The 19942-nt window shown below is 52.8% G+C and overlaps 1 protein-coding gene and 2 pseudogenes across 5 annotated transcripts; 2 read left to right on the top strand and 1 right to left on the bottom strand.

Moving 5' to 3' along the window:
• The first annotated feature begins 384 nt into the window (after positions 1–384).
• On the top strand, positions 385–19429 carry LOC115520582 (cyclin-dependent kinase 11B). 5 transcript variants are annotated; one of them, XM_030325067.2, is made up of 20 exons: positions 385–457; positions 976–1099; positions 1907–2022; positions 3031–3158; positions 5406–5544; positions 13133–13269; positions 13787–13909; positions 14228–14323; positions 14406–14567; positions 14859–14924; positions 15541–15716; positions 16143–16233; positions 17141–17262; positions 17481–17586; positions 17943–18064; positions 18146–18253; positions 18330–18446; positions 18555–18703; positions 18798–18987; positions 19081–19429. In XM_030325067.2, the coding sequence occupies exons 2-20, from the start codon at positions 989–991 to the stop codon at positions 19171–19173; spliced, it is 2352 nt and encodes a 783-aa protein (XP_030180927.1). In that variant the 5' UTR covers positions 385–457; positions 976–988; the 3' UTR covers positions 19174–19429. The 5 variants fall into 5 exon arrangements, with proteins under 5 accessions (XP_030180927.1, XP_030180928.1, XP_030180930.1 ...); XM_030325068.1 differs by having other exon boundaries at positions 389–457; positions 15547–15716; XM_030325070.1 differs by lacking the exon at positions 385–457 and adding an exon at positions 1172–1218 and having other exon boundaries at positions 1017–1099.
• Positions 8954–10659, top strand: LOC115520584 (annotated as a pseudogene).
• On the bottom strand, positions 11564–11686 carry LOC115522488 (annotated as a pseudogene).
• Positions 19430–19942: the final 513 nt, after the last annotated feature.

The following is a 19942-nucleotide window of genomic DNA, read 5'->3' as shown; positions in this document are numbered from 1 at the left end:
TTGTGCCCGAGTTTGTCCCATTCCGCATTTCCCACTTCAAACCCGGCTAAGGAGGGCGCATGTCGGTCTCCCGCTCTCTTCCCTGGGCTGCGGCTGGTGGGTTCTCCACATTCCCACGGCCCTTCCAAACCGCGGGAGGGGGCGGGGCGGGAGGGACCCCGGGGAGGCGCACCTTCGCGCCACACGCCCTTCTAGAATTCCGGTCGAGCCTCCGGCGTCACCGGAGCACCACCGGCGGCCTCCGCGCCCCGCGCTCGGAGGGACGGCCGGCGGCGGCGCCCGGGTCGGAAGTGACGTGAGCGCGCCCGGGCCCCTCCCTGCTCCGGCCGAGCCGCCGGCGGGCGCCGCCGACCTGCGTCATCAGCCCGCGCCGACGCAGGAAGTGGCGACGCTGCTGGCGCGCGCCGGGCGCTGTTTCTCCTCAGGCTCCGGGACCGGCGGCGGCGGAGGCGCAGGGGTGAGTGGCGGAGGGCGGGGCCGGGCCGGGCGGCGAGCGCTCGGATCCGGGCGGACCCTGGGCGTCGCTTCCCGCCTCCTCGTTCCGCCTCGCCTCGCGCGGAGCCGGGGGTTGAGGCGGCGTCGGGCGCAGACGCCGGGAGCCCGCCCCTGCGGGCCCGAACCCCGACTCGTAGCGGCCGCGCCCGGGGGGCTGAGGGGCCGGGCGGCCCGGCCGCGTCGTATCCGGTGACCGCGACCCCCGGGCGTGGGGTCTCCGGGACTGAGCCGCGAGCTTTCCACGGATGAGCTCCCTCCCCACCGGTGTTGCTCTGCGGGGGGGGGGGGGGGTGTTCTCGTCTGTGACCGAAGGGTAAACTGAGGCGGAGGACCTTGCCCGGGGATGTCGGCAAAGAGATTTGAATCCAGGCGGTCGCATTTCGGAGCCCGGCCCGCCCCGTCCGCGAAGACGCGAGCCGCAGCGCCCCGAAGCCCACTTGCCGTGTGTCCTGCCCTGGCTCGAGCTCTTTCTCTTTGCAGCGGTTCGACTCAAATGGGTGATGAAAAGGACTCTTGGAAGGTGAAAACTTTAGATGAAATTCTTCAGGAAAAGAAACGACGGAAGGAACAAGAGGAGAAAGCAGAGATAAAACGCTTAAAAAACGTAAGCCATGTTTTTTAAGTAAGTGGTTTTCTTAAAGGAGATTTAATTTCTTTGCCCTCGTTTTTCCATTAGAACAACGCTTCTTCGGTGAAGTTCTTTTGTACTTCCAAATGTCGCAGGTGAGCGCAAAATCTCTTCTAAAAATTAACAAAAACGTTCAAATACTCGGTTTACGTTGGAGACAGATCGATAACATACTAAAGCTGTGTGTAGATGGCAGGATCCACGTGGAGATAAAGTACTTTGAACCTGAATCCATTAGTGCAGTGGGACTAATTTTCCTCATGTCACCGTTTCTGTGTCCGTGGCACCATTTCCAAGTATGTCTAGTGCAGTAGGAAGTCGCCCTGGAATTAATACTCGTGTTTGGCGGGGTCTTTGGTTGGCACAGTAACGTAATCAGAGAAACGTTTGGTACCTTGGCGAGAACGTCGGCAGAAGTACTCGTTTCTGCTCTCACTGGTAGCTGACCTTTGTTAGCTATTTCCGAGTCACGGACGAGGTGTCCCAGAGTATTTGGCGTATAAAACACGGCGTAAGGCTCAAGTTTGGCTTATGTAAACGACTAACATACTTGGCGTAGAGTCTAATGTTCCTTGTCGAATATGCTGATTTCAAGTTTTTTCACCTGAGGCCCTGGGTTCTAGAGTGCTGTGATTTTAACGTCATACGATTTGGGTGGAAGGTTCTTATACCTCGTAACATTGATCCGTTCAAAGCGTATGTGAAACTTTGGGCATTGGCAAGGTTTGAGATCGGTAACAAGACTTTTATCTGTGAGGAAATGACTTTCTCCTTGCTTCTCAGTCTGATGACCGGGATTCCAAGCGGGATTCCCTTGAGGAGGGGGAGCTGAGGGACCACCGCATGGAGATAACGATCAGGAACTCGCCATACAGAAGAGAGGACTCCATGGAAGACAGGTGGGGACAAGGTGCACGAGGAGGGAGGCCATCCAGCTGCACGTGCGCTTCCCCGCGGAGACACGCGGGGTCCCACAGCACAGCTGTGGTCCTGGCTGAGCCTCCGCAGGGCCCCTCTGAAAACGTTTGAAGCGGTGACTGTGGGCTTACCTCACAGTTGAGATGGCCTTTGTGTGGTACCAGTTGGCACCCGAGTCCTCTTGCGAGAAGATTGGGTGCATATTCCCTTCTTGGCAATTATCCTTCAACCCAGTGAATTCGCATTCACAAATTGCATTTAAATAATTGTGTGTGTGTGCTTTTAGTGACTGGTAAAATTACTGCCTAAAATCTTGCACGGATGAAGCACACTAGGGTGCTGAAGTGTGCTCGAGCAAGGCCCGTAAGCAGCGGTGGTCCTAGCGAGGCCCGTATATGCTAGCATCCCTTCCTGCACCACGGTATCCCCTCACTTGCTTCCTTCTCGTCTCCGTCATCATCACCAAATTATCCGTCATCAAATCATTAAAGCCAGCCTAACCGGAAATTAAGGTGCAAGGACATACAGATTGTGAATTCTCACAACTTTTTGGTCATATAGTCAGTGAAAAGTGTTGTTGAGTGACCTTTTGAGGTCATCAAGTTCGTTAAAATTGTGATACTTTTTTTAACGGCTTTATTGATGTATAAACGATAAGCTGCATATATATAAAGTGTGCGGTCTGACATGTTTGTACACGCTTGTGAAACTGTCACCATGGTCATGGTGATGAACGTGTGCATCATGCCCTGAAGTTTCTTCAGAGAGGCATTTTCTTTCCATATACACATTGATTTTTCACTTACCCTTTTCATCTGTGCCTGTATTTATAAGCAGTTTTGGCTTCAATTTCATAGTTAAGGTTTAAAATGATTCTAGATTCCACTTTCTTTGTATTCTGACCGCTGCGTTTTTCCGGGCTGAAGAAGCTCCGCGGCACCCTCATGGCTCTTCCATTACCTGACGTGATGCTTTGTGTCTTATTTCAGAGGAGAGGAAGATGATTCTTTGGCTATCAAACCACCCCAGCAAATGTCTCGGAAAGAAAAGGCTCATCACAGGAAAGATGAAAAGAGGAAAGAGAAACGTAGGCATCGTAGCCATTCAGCAGAAGGGGGTACTGAAGCATTTATTGTTTTTTTTCTTTGTATCATGCTCAAGTATGGTCTGTTTCCTGTGTCATACTCTACCGTCTCCTCCAGAGCACAATTGAAAGAGAAGAGAAAGTAAAATCTTAGCCAAAAGCATACGTTTTTCTAGATCATTCTAAATAGTTAATTCATTTTCTTCCTGGTATTTTTTTCCTCCCTCGTTACATTGTTTTGGGTTAGTTTGTTTAAATGTAATATTGTCTTTTTTTTTTTTAATGTTTTTTGAATTTTTTTTTTAACATTTCATTTTTGAGAGAGAGAGAGAGAGAGAGCGAGCGAGTGCACAAGGAGGGGAGGGGCAGAGAGAGAGGGAAACACAGAAACCAAAGCAGGCTCCAGGCTGTAAGCTGTCAGTACAGAGCCTGACGCGGGGCTCAAATTCACGAACTGTGACATCATGACCTGAGCTGAAGTCAGACACTTAACCGACTGAGCCACCAAAGCACCCCATTAATGTTTGTTTTTTGAAGGAGAGATCGAGCATCAGCGGGGGAGCAGCAGAGAGAGGGAGACACAGAATCCAAATCCTGAGCTGTCAGCATAAAGCCTGACGTGGGGCTTGAACTCACAAATCGTGAGATCATGACCTGAGCAGAAGTCAGATGCTTAACTGACTGAGCCCCCCATAAATGTAATATTGTCTAAACTCAACAAATATAGGGTATTTATATGCAGTTTTTTTTTAGGTTTACTTATTTTGAGAGAGCACACTTGCAAGCATGAGATGGGCAGAGAGAGAGGGAGAGAGTATCTCAAGCAGGCGGCATGCTGTCGGTGCGGAGCCTGACACAGGGCTCTGTCTCACAAACTGGGAGGTTGTGACCTGAGCCGAAATCATGAGTCGGATGCTTAACCAACTGAGCCAGCCAGGCATTCCTTCCTTACATTTTGAATAGTAGGTGTTTTTTTAGCTGACACGGTTGCAAGAGTATAGTAGGCAACATAAAACACACAGTGTGTGTTAATTGGCTATGTTAACAGTAAGCTCTTAGTAAAATTTTTAGGGAATCAGAAGTTATACATGGATTTCTGACTGCGCTGGGGGTCAATTATTCAACATTGTGTTTTTAAGGATCGATTATAGTCTAATCATAGCTTAATACAGAAAGAAGATGAAAGTTTTTTTTTTTTTTTTAACGTTTATTCATTTTTGAGAGAGACAGAGCATGAGTGGGGGAGGGGGAGAGAGAGAGGGAGACACAGAATCCAAAACAGGCTCCAGGCTCTGAGCTGTCAGCACAGAGCCTGATGCGGGGCTCAAACTCACAAACCACGAGATCATGACCTGAGCCGAAGTCGAACGCTTAACCAACTGAGCCACCCAGGCGTCCCAAAAGTTACAGTTCTATTCAGTGATAACCACATTATTTTTTCTCTCACTTTGAGGCTTACTTCCATAGGATTTTCTTTTGTTTTTTTAACATAAAATGATTGTTTCTCCGAAGTCATTAATTAAATGTTTTCTTCTTCACTGAGTATTTTCTTTGAAAAAAAGTTTTTAGTTTTTTTTTTAATGTTTATATTTTATTTTTTTTATTTATTTTTTTTTTTTCTCAACGTTTATTTATTTTTGGGACAGAGAGAGACAGAGCATGAACGGGGGAGGGGCAGAGAGAGAGGGAGACACAGAATCGGAAACAGGCTCCAGGCTCCGAGCCATCAGCCCAGAGCCCGACGCGGGGCTCGAACTCACGGACCGCGAGATCGTGACCTGGCTGAAGTCGGACGCTTAACCGACTGCGCCACCCAGGCGCCCCTTAATGTTTATATTTTAGAGAGACGGTGTGAGCGGGGGAGGGGCAGAGAGAGAGGTAGACCCAGAATCTGAAGCAGGCTCCAGGCTCTGAGCCGTCAGCACACAGCCCGACACGGGGCTCGAACTCACAAACTGTTGAGATCATGACCTGAGCCGAAGTCAGGCGCTTAACCGACTGAGCTACCCAGGCCCCCCTGAAAATTTTTTTAATCTTTTAACTTACTTTTTGAGAGAGAGCACGCACAGGCGGGGGCGGGGCAGAAAGAGGGGGCAGAGAATCTAAAGCAGGCTCTGTGCTGACAGCAGAGAACCCCAATGTGGGGTTCAGATTCATGAACCGTGAGATCATTCCCTTGTCAGACACTTAACTGACTGAGCCACCCAGACGCCCCTTCAATATTTTTAAATTAAGTTTTGGGTGTTGGGCCCCTTTGCGTGACATTCTCTCTCCTCTTAGGGAAGCATGCTAGGGCAAAGGAAAAAGAGAGAGAGCACGAGCGCCGGAAGCGACACCGGGAGGAGCAAGACAAGGCTCGCAGAGAGTGGGAGAGGCAGAAGAGAAGGGAGATGGCCCGGGAGCATTCCAGGAGGGAGAGGTGAGTGAGTGCAGTCTGCGAAGGAGCCTGAAACTGAGCATTGCTGGTAGCCAACACCCCATCAGAGCGGCGATGGAGACCGCCATTCTGGTGCACACACGAGAACCCGGCAGTATGACAGAGATGTGGGGCAGAAGTGGTTTGTGAGTCCACAGTCCTGGCACGGTAAACATGGGGTGGTGCTGACTGAAGAGATTAAGTTTTTACTGCATCTTGAAGACAGACATGGGTGTGAGTCTTCCTCAGAGAAGATCATGAAGGGAATGGAAATCGTGTGTCGGTTTCCTCCAGGTGAAGGCTGGTGGAGGAGGTACTCGGGAGCCAGGCCATTCCAGCAGTTGCTTGAGACCCTGTGTAAGAGTGTGATTTGGGCCAGTTGGAAGGGGCATTGCTGGTGGGAGCTGGAAGTCTGACAAAGGAATTCAGACACAAGGAGTGCAGTTTGGGGCCAAAAACATAGCAGTGGAGAGGGAAAGGGCGGTGGTCGCGCAGGGAGAGACGATCTTCCTCCATCTGTCAGCTGACGCCGGGGATGGGGGAGGAGGGCCCTCTCAGATTCAGCCCAGGGCGCGTATAGAAATTCCCACACAGCGCCCAAGAGAAATCTGTTCTAGGACGATTCATTGGTCACTGGGCAAGTATTTTTTGAGTGCCTACTCTGTACCGAGCCCTCTTCCAGGTGGTCTAAGCAAGGAAGACTAAGGAAATATATTGCTTAGGGTTCTCTAGGTCACAGCAGAAATAGACTGTGGTTCTTTCAGACAAAATGGAAATCCCAAAGGCCTCATAATAGCTTTGGAGCTGAGGCACCAGACTCTTACACATTAGTCTCCAAGTACATCTCTGTGGGCTCAGATTCCCAGAAGACATCTGTGTAGCTCCAGATCTGTTCATCTGGGCTAGTTGTGACTACTAGGGCCATCTCTGTGTATTGAGGTGTTTCCAGAGAAAGCTTGGTACCGGCCTGCTACACGGAATGGAGAAGTAGGAGGGGTAGATGGTGCCTGTGTTCCCAGCAGGCCGAATGACACGGGCACCGAAGAAAGTGCGATGAGAGCCTTTGTTCTCATGAGGAGGAGGTATGGGGGGGAGCTGATTCCTAAGGTAAAAGATCACGGGGTGAGCAGAACTGTGTGTCCAGGTTCGCTGCTAGCATGGGAAACGCCCGTGTTTGCCGAGCCCAGTGCTGACCGTTTAGGATGGGCTGACGGCACAGCTGTGCGGACACAGTGTTGATCCCCAGGAAGCCAAGCTTGAAAACAAAAAGAAACGAAGGGAAAAAACCAGCAGTGGCCGCACTCTTTTTGGAAGACAGAGTTGACAGAGTTAGCAGAGCAGGTTACCAGACAAACAGCAACAGGTGAGAGGAAAAATCAGAATCCTCAATTGCTACCGTATGTTACTTGAAATGTCCAATTCTCAACAGGACGTCTTGAGACGTAAAAGAAATAGGAAAGTATGACTTCCTGTTAAGGAAGACAAGCATCAGTAGAAACCAAGTGTTCCAGATTAGCAAGGAACTTGAAACAAAGCAACAGAAATTATGCTTTCTTCAGAACAGACAGTCAAAGGAAGAGAACTAGAGCCTCCGGGATCTGTGGCACAGCACCTGTTTCACCAACGCCATGCAACTCGCAATACCAGGGGAGAAGAGTGATGCGGCACAAAGATGTCTTTTTAAATAATGGCTGAAATCTTCCCAAATCTGATGAAAAACAGTTATCTGCATATCCAAGAAGTTCAGTGTACCCCAAGCAGGGTAAATACAAAGACACATCGTAGTCAAACTGGTGAAAGCCAAAGAATAGATTTTGAAGGCAGCAAGAGAAAAAAAATCTACATAGAAGGTGTGATTGGTGGCTGACTTCTCATTAGAAACAATGGAGGCCAGGGGCGCCTGGGTGGCTCAGTCGGTTAAGCGTTCGACTTCAACTCAGGTCATGATCTCATGGCCTGTGGGTTTGAGCCCTGCGTTGTTGGGCTCAGTACTGACAGCGTGAAGCCTGGAGCCTGCCTTGGATTCTGTGTTTTTCTCTCTCTCTCTGCCTCTCCCTTGCTTGTTCGTTCTCTCTCTTTCTGTCTCTCTCAAAAATAAACATTAAAACAAAAATTAAAAAAAAAAAAGAAAAACAGTGGAGGTCAGAAGGCAGTGGAATGGTGTAGTCACACTGCTGAAAGAAAACCTGTCAACCAGGAAATCTGTGCAGCAAAACTGTTGTTCAAAAGTGAGGAGACATAACAAACTGGTGGAATTCATTGTTAGTAATACCTGCCTTAAATACTCAAGGGCACACGCCTGAGTGGCTCGGTCGGTTAAGCATCCAGCTTTGGCTCAGGTCATGATCTCATGGTCCGTGAGTTCGAGCCCTACATCGGGCTCTGTGCTGAGAGCTCAGAGCCTGGAGCCTGCTTCAGATTCTGTGTCTCCCTCTTTTTCTGCCTTACGCCGCTCACTGTCTGTCTCTCTCTCAAAAATAAATAAATACATACATACATACATACTCAAGATCTTCAGGTTGAATGGAAATGACACCAGAAGGTATAGAATTCACAGGAAGAAAAGACAAGCTTTAGAAATGGTAAAAGTGTAGGTTAACGTAAGATAATTTATGTATGTTTCATTTCATGTCTTCTCAGCTTCTATGAGAGACACGATTGCATAAAACAGTAATTATTAAAATACCGTGTTGTTGGGTGATACGTAGCATGTGTAGAGTGCACAGGGTTGAGAAGGGAGGGCTGTGGCTGTGGCAGAGCAGACCTATGTTCAGTGGAATGAAGTTAGTGTAATTTGATAAGATGCATGCTGCCATCACTAAAACAACCTCTAAGAAAATAACTTTAACAAAATAGTGCAAACAAGAATTAAAATTATATAGTACAAATATTTATCTATACCAAACACAGAGGGGCGTCTGGACAGCTCAGTCAGTTAAGCATCAGACTCTTGATTTCAGCTCAGGTGGTGATCTCATGGTTCATGGGATTCTCTCTCCCTCACCCCCCTCTCTCTCTCACTCTCTGCCCCTCCCCTGCACTCTTCCCCTCTATCCCTCTGCCTCCCCCTCATCTCTCTCAAATAAACATTATATATATACACACACAGACCATCAAAAACTGAGAAACAGGACCCAAAAGGAAGACCTATAAAAGAAAAACCAAGAACGACAACGAAAGTAAATCCAGCCAAATCCATAATTACATGAAATGTGAATTGGTTTCTGTACCCAAAGGAGAGGTTCTTTGATAGCAAAGCTTGATCTATTATGTTGTCTGTAAGGAGAACACGTTAGAGACCAGGACAAAAATAGGTCGAAAGTGAACGTATGGGGAGCTGCCGTGTGAAGCCTGGTCTGCATAGCTAGTGGTAAAGAGGGTATGGGAGCAAGCCAAAACAGACTAGGAGCTCACACTGTGCCACTGTGTGCCCACCCTTCGGCTCCTGACACCAAGGCTGAGCCCAGGGTGTTTTTCCCTTGCCTGTGCCACCTCCCGGTCCCTGGCCCAACGTGGTACTGACCGACCAAAGCCCAGTACTGACGAGACAGCTCAGTGCCTGGTGTCTGTGCCGCCTGCCAGAACACTGAGGCAGAGGTTTCCCAGGTACCTGAATGGAGTGGGGAGAAGAGCTAGCCAATGAGGTGGACTGTGCACCCTCGTTAATGGTTCAGATTATACTGGAGAGGTTTCTACAAGAGCATGAGGAAACTCCACCGTCCAAATCTGTTATAAATAGTATGCTACAGGACCCTTCTCAGATTCCACATGGAGTTCTAGCAAATCAGGGCTGTCCGTGCACCGTGCAGTCAAATACTCTACCCCTGAGCTCTACCCCTGTGTCAGCACACTATAAACGACTGCTGTTACGGACCACTGGTTGACTGCATCAAACATGCCCTTGGTCATGAGCATGAAGTCCTGCTGAGAGGCCTTCTAGAGGAAAACCTGTCCTTCCTAAATGAAGAGCAGCTCCGTGCAGAGGGTTATGACAAAACCCCAAACTTTACAAGTTCCAGTTGCTGTAGAAGGGTACATGATTCACCGGATTGAAAGCGGGGCCTCATTTGGTGATGAATGTCGCCTCCATGTCCACCTACATGACTGACCAGGTCTGGACGTACTGGAATAGGTTTGGGTTGGGCTTCGTCATTTGTTGGGACAGCTTTACCCGGGAACTGGACTGTAACTGGGAAAGGGGCATCCTGCTCAAAGCCTGTTTTCCCGTGGACTTTGTCGCCTTGTGTCATAGCATAGCTTGACCCTGATGATCCTGGAAGAGAAGCCGGGAGGACGAGGCTGGATCCAAAGCAGTTTTACTTTTCTGCAGTGTAAACTCCTGGCAGCACCTGCCCTGAACTTCAGCCGAATTCGTGCTGCCCGTAGCCACGTCACTACCTCTTGAGACAAACATATCAAGAATTTCTATTTTTCCTCATCCATTGCTGATGTGAACAGCCAAGAACTGCATACGTAACCACTTGTTGTCATAAGCATTTCTCTGTCAGTTTACAGATAGTCATAATCTTCCTTCCTTCCAGATGGTTTCTGCTCATATACTGAACAAAAAGCAGAAATGTGGAGACTGAAAGGTGTGATTTTTCAATTCTCCCAGTTCCCGAACCACCCTCTTTATTTTTTTCCCCAAGTCTCCATTCATTCTCCCGCCTCCCCCGTTCTTCTCATACCCTCGCAGGTCCTCAGTGTTGAATTAGCATCCTGGAATAATCTAGCACAATCCTAGCAGAGTGGAAAACATGGCGGTTGAAACTCTTTTTGCTCTCACCTGCAAGGTTCCAGTAGACCTTGATGGTAGCCTGGGCTTGTTTTGTCCAGTCTTTGCGATTTTCTGATTTCTGTGGCATTAAGCCAAGCTGAGAAAATATACTTGACGAGAGGTTTTTCTTTTTACGGTACTTATTTGAACACCAAAGACTTTCCGTTTATTTCATATAAGAGTATTGGTTACATTATATCTGGAAACCACACTCCTTTGGATTGGAGGCCAAGGGGAGACCATTGAAGCATGGTGCCAGCCTGGGCAAAAGTTCATTTTTAATTTTATTTTTTAATGTTTATTCATTTTTGAGAGATAGAGACTGAGCGTGAGTGGGGAAGGGGCAGAGAGAGAAGGAGACCCGGGATCCGAAGCAGGCTCCAGGCTCTGAGCCGTCAGCACAGAGCCCAATGCGGGGCTCAAACTCACAAACCATGAGATCATGACCTGAGCTGAAGTCAGAGGTTTAGCCAAACTGAGCCACCCAGATGCCCCAGACATTCATTTTTAAATACAGCTACTTGTCAGTATGTACAGTAATCAGTATCTTTCTGAGTACAGTTTTTTAAAAGCACATTTTATGCACTGGTCTATATGCGCCTTTTATACCACATAATTATATAACACTCAAATAATTTAGTCCTTAGAAATGTTCAGCTTTGAATGAATTAAGTGTACCAGAAATAAACATAGAGTGATTTCCAAATAAGCAAAATAAAAGGGATTTTGTATATGTTCGGAAAACAAAACATGAAATTAAACACGTGGAAGAAGGTGCAACACGTACACAGCAGCCACAGCGCGCAAGTGGCTCAGCGCCAGGCCAGACGTGAGGCCAGCACCGAGACCGGGCTTCACAACCACAGGAAGGGACATACGTCAGGAACATGTGACCGCGGTAAACGTGTATGAGTCTGACAGCAGAGTCCAGAAATCTGGGCTGCAATAACCTGACAGTTGAAAGAAGAAACAGGCAGTTCCTCAATTATAGTTGGAAGTTTCGGCACCCCACTCTAGTTGTTAATAGAACGAGATGAAACAAGGATATAAAAAATTTGGAAAATACCCTGCACCAGCTCAGTCTGACTGAGCTTGCGTGCCGGACTCCACCCACAGCCACAGAAGACACGCTCATTTCGAGCATATCGTATGTGGGCCATACGACAAGTGTCATACATAAGATAGTTGCAGTAGTACAAAGTACGCCGTCTTTCCACAAAAGAAAGTGGAAATCAACAGAAAGAAACCTGGGGAAATCCTCAAAGTGTTGGGAAATCCAACCACCCATTTCTGAGAAAAGTTTTCATACAGCAATAATCGCACCTCAGATAAACCTCATTGGCTATGATACTGCCACGTCGCAAAGCTCTTCCGTTTCTGATTAACCCGTGGCCCAAAGAAGAAATTCAAAGGAAAAATAGAAAATATTTTGAATTGAGTGAAAACAAAAGCAACGTGCCAAAAGGTAGGGGTGCACAAAACGCTGGGCCCAGAATGAGCTGTTTTAAGCACTGATACCAGAAAAGGAAGTTGTCAAGTCAGCAACTTGAGCTGCTACCCCAAGAGCAGGAGAAAGAAGCAGACTCAGCCCAAAGAAGCAGAAGAAATGTCCCGAGAGTCCTGATCTGACAGAAAGCAGATTGGGGGAGGATGGCTAGGAGCTGAGCACGGGTGGGCATGAGATGGGAATGTCTTAAAACTGGCTTATGGTGATAGTCGGACAATTTTGTAAATGGACGAAAAACTGAATTCACTGGTTGGATTTATTTTTTTTAAGTTTTTATTTGTTTTGAGAGAGACAGAGCTATGAGCAGGGGAGGGGCAGAGAGAGGGAGAGAGGATCCCAAGCAGGCTCTGCACTGTCAGGGTTCACATTCACAAATCCCGAGACCACGATCTGAGCCGAAAGAGTCGGATGCTTAACCGACTGAGCCACCCAGGTGCCCCTCGGTGGTTGGATCTTATATGTTAACTTACAACTTTTATTTTGTAATAGTTTGGACTTCTAGGCATTTACTGAATAGTTCCTAGAATCCGAGCCTTCCACAGCGGTGACCTCTGACGGGCCCCAAAGCCGGCACGGTACCAGCGAGCGTACCACAGGCCTTGTTCCACTTTCACCCTTGTCCGTGCTCATTTCTGTTTTTGTTTTTGTTTTTTTGGTAATAGCTTTTCTGGTTAGATTTGGACTTAATTCTGATTCTGTCGGGATTTGAAAACTAACCGCTGCTCATCAGTTTTTACCATCTGGCCACTTTGTGGTGCATCAGCCATGCACACCGTGGTCACTAATAGTTCCTGCACTTCAGATGAGCCTTGTCCCCTCCATGAAGCAACTTTCCCTGCTGCCCCTCGTATACCACACTCGAACCCGCTTAGCTCCCCACCAGGCCCGGCTGGGCATCCGTCTACCATAGGATCTAGTGAGGAGGGTAGGACAGGGCCTCAGGCCCAAGTCTAGGTCCTTCTCTCCACCTTCCCCAGGTGGGCTCTTCCACCCCTCAGTGCCCCTGAAAACTTAGTGATAAAGGTGGATTTAAATTGTACTGCCATCCATACTCAGTAGGACTGCGAAACAGAAGCCTTCTGGAACCAGTGGGCTCATCCCTCATTGGCAATATCTCATCGTGCCAGTACTTTGCTACATTCTGTTGCGGCTCTTGGGCTGTGTGCGCGTATATGTTCTACTTTTAAAAAGCCCATTATGGTTTGAACAATCTAAGTGGGCAGTTTCTAAATTTGAGCAAAAAACACTTGGGGTGAAAAAGAAAACTTCGTGTTCGCGGAGAGAGAGTTGGCCTGTGCTTGTTGCAGGGACCGCCTTGAGCAGCTGGAGAGGAAGCGGGAGCGAGAACGAAAGATGCGGGAACAGCAAAAGGAACAGCGGGAACAGAAGGAACGGGAGCGGCGCGCCGAGGAGCGGCGCAAGGAGCGCGAGGCCCGAAGGGAAGGTGCGCGTGGGCGCACCCTGTGGTTGGGGTGTTGTTCCCATGGGTGAGCCCAGAGCCGCACAAATGACACTGAGGGGTGAGGTGCTCTGGACCATGGCTGAGTGAAGGGGGAGCAGGCCGTGGGGCTCGGGAGTTGAGGCTGACCACATAGTTCCTTGCCAGAGAAGGCAGTGGTCACTTCAGGCCTGAGGTGAGGGTGTGCGGCCGGGGTGCACCCAGGCCTGGTGCTGGACAGCCGTCAGGGTAACACACGGGCTGCCGCCCGCTGCTGTTTAGGCCCAGGCTTGGAGAGGTGGGTCGTGGCCCCTTCTTTTCCGGCAGTAGAGAGTCTGGAAGGCCTACGTGGGTCCTCCGGGACGTCTCACGGTTTCCACGCCTCTGTGGCCACAGAGCCGTCAGCAGGTGTAGTGGGTTGTCATCGGCAGGGGTGCAGGTGAGGACCACCTCTGACCGAGGTGGGGCCCTGCCAGAGAGAGGGTGCCGCCAGCGCTGCCTCCTGCTGTGTTCTGTGCCCCAGTGTCTGCACATCACCGGACCATGAGGGAGGACTATGGCGACAAAGTGAAAGCGAGCCACTGGAGTCGCAGTCCGCTGCGGCCGCCGCGAGAGCGGTTTGAGCTGACAGACGGCCGGAAACCAGGTGAGGGCCCGCGGCGCCTGCCTGGGGGCCAGCGTGGTGCGGTTCTTTGCTGACAGTTTTTTGTGGACAAAAACTTTTTTTTGCACGACGATACGGTATGCTAAAGTACTTCCGTGTCACATGACAGGACTTTAGCATTTGTGCGGAGCACATTTGCATTTCTCAGCGGAAACCTTTGTTACGGGTCTTTGAGAGCTGTTTTCCAGCTGAGCGTGGATCAGGGTTTATCCTACACACTGAAGCTTATCTCTGTGTGAAAGATCCCACGTGACCTCGTTGATGGTAAACACGTTCACTTTTGATGGTTTGTGTCACAAGTGAAAGAAGAGAAGGTGGAAGAGAGAGACCTGCTGTCCGACCTGCAAGACGTCAGCGACAGCGAGCGCAAAACCAGCTCAGCCGAGTCCTCGTCAGGTGAGTGCGGGCCCCACCGCCGTGAAGTCACCGCTGCCTGCGGTGCCTGCCTGCGGTCACTTCCGGCCGTTTTCTTCTGAAGCGGAATCAGGGTCGGGCTCGGAGGAGGAGGAAGAGGAGGAGGAGGAGGAGGAGGAGGAGGAGGAAGAGGAGGGCAGCAGCAGTGAAGAATCGGAGGAGGAGGAGGAGGAGGAGGAAGAGGAGACCGGGAGCAACTCCGAGGACGCGTCTGGACAGTCGGCTGGTGAGGAGGGCACCGGGCGCGACGGTTTGGTTTGCTGGACTCCACAGACCGCAGAGGTCACGGGAACTCTCGGTTCGAAAATGTCTGCAAATGGACAGTGCCTTGCTACCTGGGACTCCACGTGAGACCCCAGAATTGATCGTTTACGGCGGTTCTTGCTCTCTGTTAGCTAAAGCAGACCCTCGCTTGTGCTGGCGGGGGGTCTGAGGAGCCCTAGAAAGAGGCAGACCCCAAGTCAGCGCAGGGCCAGCAGCCCCGCAGATCTGAGCAGACGCCTGCTGTCTCTTGCAGAGGAAGTGAGCGAAGACGAAATGAGTGAGGATGGGGAGCGCGAGAATGAGAACCACGTCCTCGTTGGTGAGAGGCATCCCCGGTGCTTGGTCTTTTCCTGCGTGCTGTGGCCCTTTGTAGAGCTGGCACCTCGGGCTTCCTCCAGGGTCACCCCACCCCAGAGGCACAGGCAGCTGAGTCACTGAGAGACCCGGTTCCCTGAGCACCACCACCCCCACTCCCCCCCACCGACCACTTGCGACCGTGAGGGGCCAGCATCCCTTACTGGGGACAGTCCTGACTGAGCGTCCTCGTGAGCGTCACTGTGGCTTAGACACTGCAGGTGGCTGGGAAGCACCAGCCGGGGCCCGGCCTCTTAGCTCAGGTCCAACCAGAGGCCCATCACCATTCTGTAGACACCAGCAAGGCCTTGCCCTCAAGGCCTGACGGGAGCTCTGGGTGTGCTGCCTTTGAGCTTGGTCTCCGGCCAGGGGCTCACAGTGCATGTGGCTGAGCTGGCACGCCCCCAGACCCCAGTGCCCTCTGTCCAGGACGGTGGGACACAGGCTTGTGCACAGCATCCTGGGGTCATTCTCGTGTGGCTCTTGCGTGCACTCAGTGACCCCCCACCCCCACCCCAGAACAGGAGAGGGGTGATGACGGTTGCTTATTTTGGTTCCATAATTGGGTTTAACTTTTGAAGTTCCAGAGTCCCGATTTGACCGAGACTCCGGAGACAGTGAGGAAGGGGAGGAAGAAGCCGGTGAGGGCACCCCACAGAGCAGCGCCTTGACCGAAGGGGACTTCGTGCCCGACTCTCCCGCCTTGTCACCCATTGAACTCAAACAGGAGCTGCCCAAGTACCTCCCTGCCCTGCAGGTCAGGCGTCCTTCCCATGCCGGGGTTGGTTCTGCTGATTACGAACAGGATGGTGGCTGAGAGCAGGAGCTGGGTCCCCGGGGTGTGGGTCCCCAGGGTCACGTATGCAGCGAGGGAAGGTGCCAGGGCCTTGGTGGTGTGGTGCAGGGGGCGCTCCTGTCCTCAGTGTTATCTTAGCGCCGGGCAGACAGGCCAGGCCTGGCTCAGAGGGATGCGTCCAGGACCAGCTCTTTTCCACGTTAGTTTTATTCTGTAATTGAGGACCCCGTGGTCACTGAAGAAACTGGAGAAGAGGGCTGCTCCTGGCTCCGCCACCAGATACATTCGGCGCCCTCTGGAGACCTCTGGGCGGGTTTGCTGCACTGGCCTGATTCAGGTGTGTGTGCGGCCGTGGCCGCTGGGTCCTCACGGCAGCCTTCCTTCCAGGGCTGTCGGAGCGTGGAGGAGTTCCAGTGCCTCAACAGGATTGAAGAAGGCACGTATGGGGTGGTGTACAGAGCAAAGGACAAGAAAACAGGTGGGTGCGGTGCCGAGTGGTCCCCCAAAGGGAGAAGGGGAGACGGGCAGGAACCAGATGGCACAGGGAGCCCGTCCCTGTGCAGGAAGGGACTTGTGCTGAAGAGCATTGTCCATGGGTGTACCCGTTGCGCCATCTCGAGCCCGGCCCGGAGGGTTTGCTGTCCGCAGCCTCACTGGGCCCACGTGCGGGCTGGGCTCTAGGAGCGAGGCCGGGTGTCCTGCCCGGGCCACAGCCAGCTCGCAGGGACTGAGATCGAGCCCGGGCCATCCTGGCCCTCGGCACCCTCGGTGTCAAGGTCCTTGAACGCACAGTTCCTACTCTCCTAGGAGTCTCTTCTCCCCGGGTGCCCGGCTGTGGCCTCGCCTTACCTGGCCAGCACCAGCTAGTGACTCATGGGCCCCTGAGCAGTGGACTCCTTGGTACCTGTGGAGGCCCGAGGTCAGTCTGACCGTGAGGCTCTGCCGCTTACTTGTGACAGCAGGTGCCTCCGTTCTGGGACGGAGTGTGTCGTGTGCTTTGAGTGATAGCACCTGAGCAGGTGTGTGAGCCGCAGACTGGCAGCTTCCCCAGCGCCTGCAGCTGGGTCTTGGAAAGTCAGGGAGGCCACCTGAGAGCCTCAGACCCCGGTGATCGTGTCTGTCCTGGGATGTTGAGGTTTGCTGTGTCTCCTGGCAAATCACAGTAGGGATATAGAGATAAATAGGAAAATTCTCCTTAGCTGTTTGGACAAAAGTTAGCATGGAAATCTGCCTCGTGCGTCTGTTGGGCCACAGGTTTGGGCTTGTTTTCTTGGTGCTGGTGTAACATGGGGCTTCCCAGTTACAACAAGGCTTCCCAGTGCCAAATAAGAAACGCTCCCTGAGTCCCAGCGAAATTTCTCAGCCCATCTTCGAACTGTTTTCAGATGAAATTGTGGCTCTGAAGCGGCTAAAGATGGAGAAGGAGAAGGAGGGCTTTCCAATCACCTCCCTGAGGGAGATCAACACCATCCTCAAGGCGCAGCACCCCAACATTGTCACCGTTAGGGTGAGGCAGCCCGGGCCTGTGCCCCGAGGGGACCCTGTGATTCCTGTGCACCAGTGTTGTGCAAAAATTGAGCACCAGCCTCCCAAAATGTCAGCCCCCTTAGGGTCGTCACACCTATAGGTACCTGCTGTCCCCAGTGTCTGTGCCCCGGGAGCCAGCAGTTAGTTGCGGGACCTGGAGGTGAGCACGGCACCCACGGACCCGCTCTTGTTTGCTAGGAGATCGTCGTGGGCAGCAACATGGACAAGATCTACATCGTGATGAACTACGTGGAGCATGACCTCAAGAGTCTGATGGAGACCATGAAGCAGCCTTTCTTGCCAGGTGGGGCCTGCAGGCACCGCGGGGGCCGTGCCGGGAGGGTCTCCCACAGCCCTGATGTACTCCCACAGACGGGGCCCTCTGACTGGTGTCCCCCACGAGGAACATGCGGCCCTCGGGCTGCCCAGGGTGCAGGCAGCGTGTCCCTGGGGCGGAAGGAGCACTGACCCCACCGCGCTGTGTATCCGAGTGTGTGCGCGCGCGCGCGCGTGTGCGGTCTCTGTGCGTGCGTGCGTGCGTGTGTGCGTGCGTGCGTGCGCGAGGGCCGCGCCAAGCTGAGAGCATTCCCGGGAGAAGCGCACCCTGAGAATCCCGGTTGCCGCCGAGGCGGGGCGCTGACCCGAGGCGCTGCCGTGTAGGGGAGGTGAAGACCCTGATGATCCAGTTGCTGCGCGGTGTCAAACATCTGCACGACAACTGGATCTTGCACCGAGACCTCAAGACGTCCAACCTGCTGCTCAGCCACGCCGGCATCCTCAAGGTGAGCCCCCGGGGCCCGCCCCACAGGGGCCTGGCACCTGGGCCTCAGGGGCCTGCCCACAGCCCGCCTCTGTCCTCGCAGGTGGGGGACTTCGGGCTGGCGAGGGAGTACGGGTCCCCCCTGAAGGCCTACACCCCAGTCGTCGTGACCCTGTGGTACCGCGCCCCAGAGCTGCTGCTCGGCGCCAAGGTGAGTGCGGGGGGGGGCGGCCAGCCTGCGCGCGCTGCCCTCCCCCGGCCTCCTGAGCGTGCCCCTGGCCCCCCAGGAGTACTCCACGGCTGTGGACATGTGGTCGGTGGGCTGCATCTTCGGGGAGCTGCTGACCCAGAAGCCGCTGTTCCCCGGGAAGTCGGAGATCGACCAGATCAACAAAGTGTTTAAGGTGGGTCTGTGCTCTCGCCCTGCCAGCCACGTGCAGACACCTGTACCAGACCCTTCCCTGCAGGCCGCGGCCGTTCCAAAACTCTCTCTCTCTCTCTTTCTCTCTCAGGACCTGGGGACCCCCAGTGAGAAAATCTGGCCTGGCTACAATGACCTCCCTGCGGTCAAGAAGATGACCTTCACTGAGTACCCCTATAATAATCTCCGCAAACGCTTCGGGGCCCTGCTCTCAGACCAGGGCTTTGACCTCATGAACAAGTGTGTGAACCTGCAGGCTGTGCCCCTCCGGCCCTGGGCCTCCCCCTCCCCCACCCCACCCCCACGTGGGTGCCAAGTGCTCTTGTTCTCCTAGGTTCCTGACCTACTTCCCCGGGCGGAGGGTCAGTGCGGAGGACGGCCTGAAGCACGAGTATTTCCGAGAGACCCCCCTCCCCATTGACCCCTCGATGTTCCCCACGTGGCCCGCCAAGAGTGAGCAGCAGAGGGTGAAGCGCGGCACGAGCCCACGGCCCCCCGAGGGCGGCCTGGGCTATAGCCAGCTGGTGAGGACAGGGCCGCAGGGGGGAGGCTGTGGGGGTCCCCCCCAAAGGTGGGGCCAGCCCAGCCGAAGCCCCACGATGACGCTTGCTCCCCAGGGCGACGACGACCTGAAGGAGACAGGCTTCCACCTCACCACCACAAACCAGGGGGCCTCGGCCGCGGGGCCCGGCTTCAGCCTCAAGTTCTGAGGTTCGGCGCAGAGCCCGTGCCAGCCCTGCGGGTACCGACCAGCAAGGCTCAGTCGGGACCAGGGCAGGCGCCAGAGGCAGCATGTGGGTCCAGACCGAAGCCTGGCCCTGACTGAGCACAGCCGCTGGAGGCCAGTGTGGCCGCGGATCTTGACCTCACATCTCAGACTGCCCGTCTCGTTCGCTTTTCCAACATTTCATTTTTATCTTGGCTTGTAAATTTGTAGAATTAAATCACATTTTCCTCGTTGTGGAAGGAAAGGCTGTATTTTTTCGGATGTGTCAGACTCGCCCTGCGAAGATGGGGGCATCTGTAGGTGGCCAGTGTGGGCGGACACGTGTCCCCCAACACACAAGGTCAGCACGGTGACCACTGGGGACTGCACTGTTAGGACACTGGCCCTGGAATGGAGCTGTGGGGGGGATTTTTCTATTTAATCTTCAGGCTCCTTTGCACCTTCCTACCCTCAGGGCATCCACAGCCCCAGGCCCCCCAGAGCCAGCGTGCGAGTTCTTGGCCACAGTGAGACCGGTTTTGTACCAAGGTTAACGTGTTTTAAGACGCAATAAGATATTCTTGGGGGGAAGCTTTGCTACGTCGGTCCTTTCGCTCCCACTGGAGGCCTCACGGGCACGGTGGTCCGGCCCTTCCCAGCCTTCCTGCCTCCCCACCCCTGAGTGGCCCCGAGACACAGCCAGGAACCCCGGGCTCCACCGGCTCAGCCTGTGTCCCCAGCGATGCTGCTCACGTGTGGGGGTCCCTTTTCCC

The sequence above is a fragment of the Lynx canadensis genome, chromosome C1 (genome assembly GCF_007474595.2).
Source record: "Lynx canadensis isolate LIC74 chromosome C1, mLynCan4.pri.v2, whole genome shotgun sequence".
NCBI classification, from domain to species: Eukaryota; Metazoa; Chordata; class Mammalia; order Carnivora; family Felidae; genus Lynx; species Lynx canadensis.
Note: the sequence above shows the minus strand (reverse complement) of the source record. Positions and strands in the feature narration are given on the sequence as shown.

Excerpts from the sequence above, each read along its gene's own strand:
- LOC115520582 (XM_030325067.2), top strand. The coding sequence starts at position 989 with ATGGGTGATGAAAAGGACTCTTGGAAGGTGAAAACTTTAGATGAAATT. Across the intron at positions 14,324-14,405 it reads CTCAGCCGAGTCCTCGTCAG|CGGAATCAGGGTCGGGCTCG; the intron begins GTGAGTGCGGGC and ends TTTCTTCTGAAG. Across the intron at positions 17,587-17,942 it reads GAAGCAGCCTTTCTTGCCAG|GGGAGGTGAAGACCCTGATG; the intron begins GTGGGGCCTGCA and ends GCTGCCGTGTAG.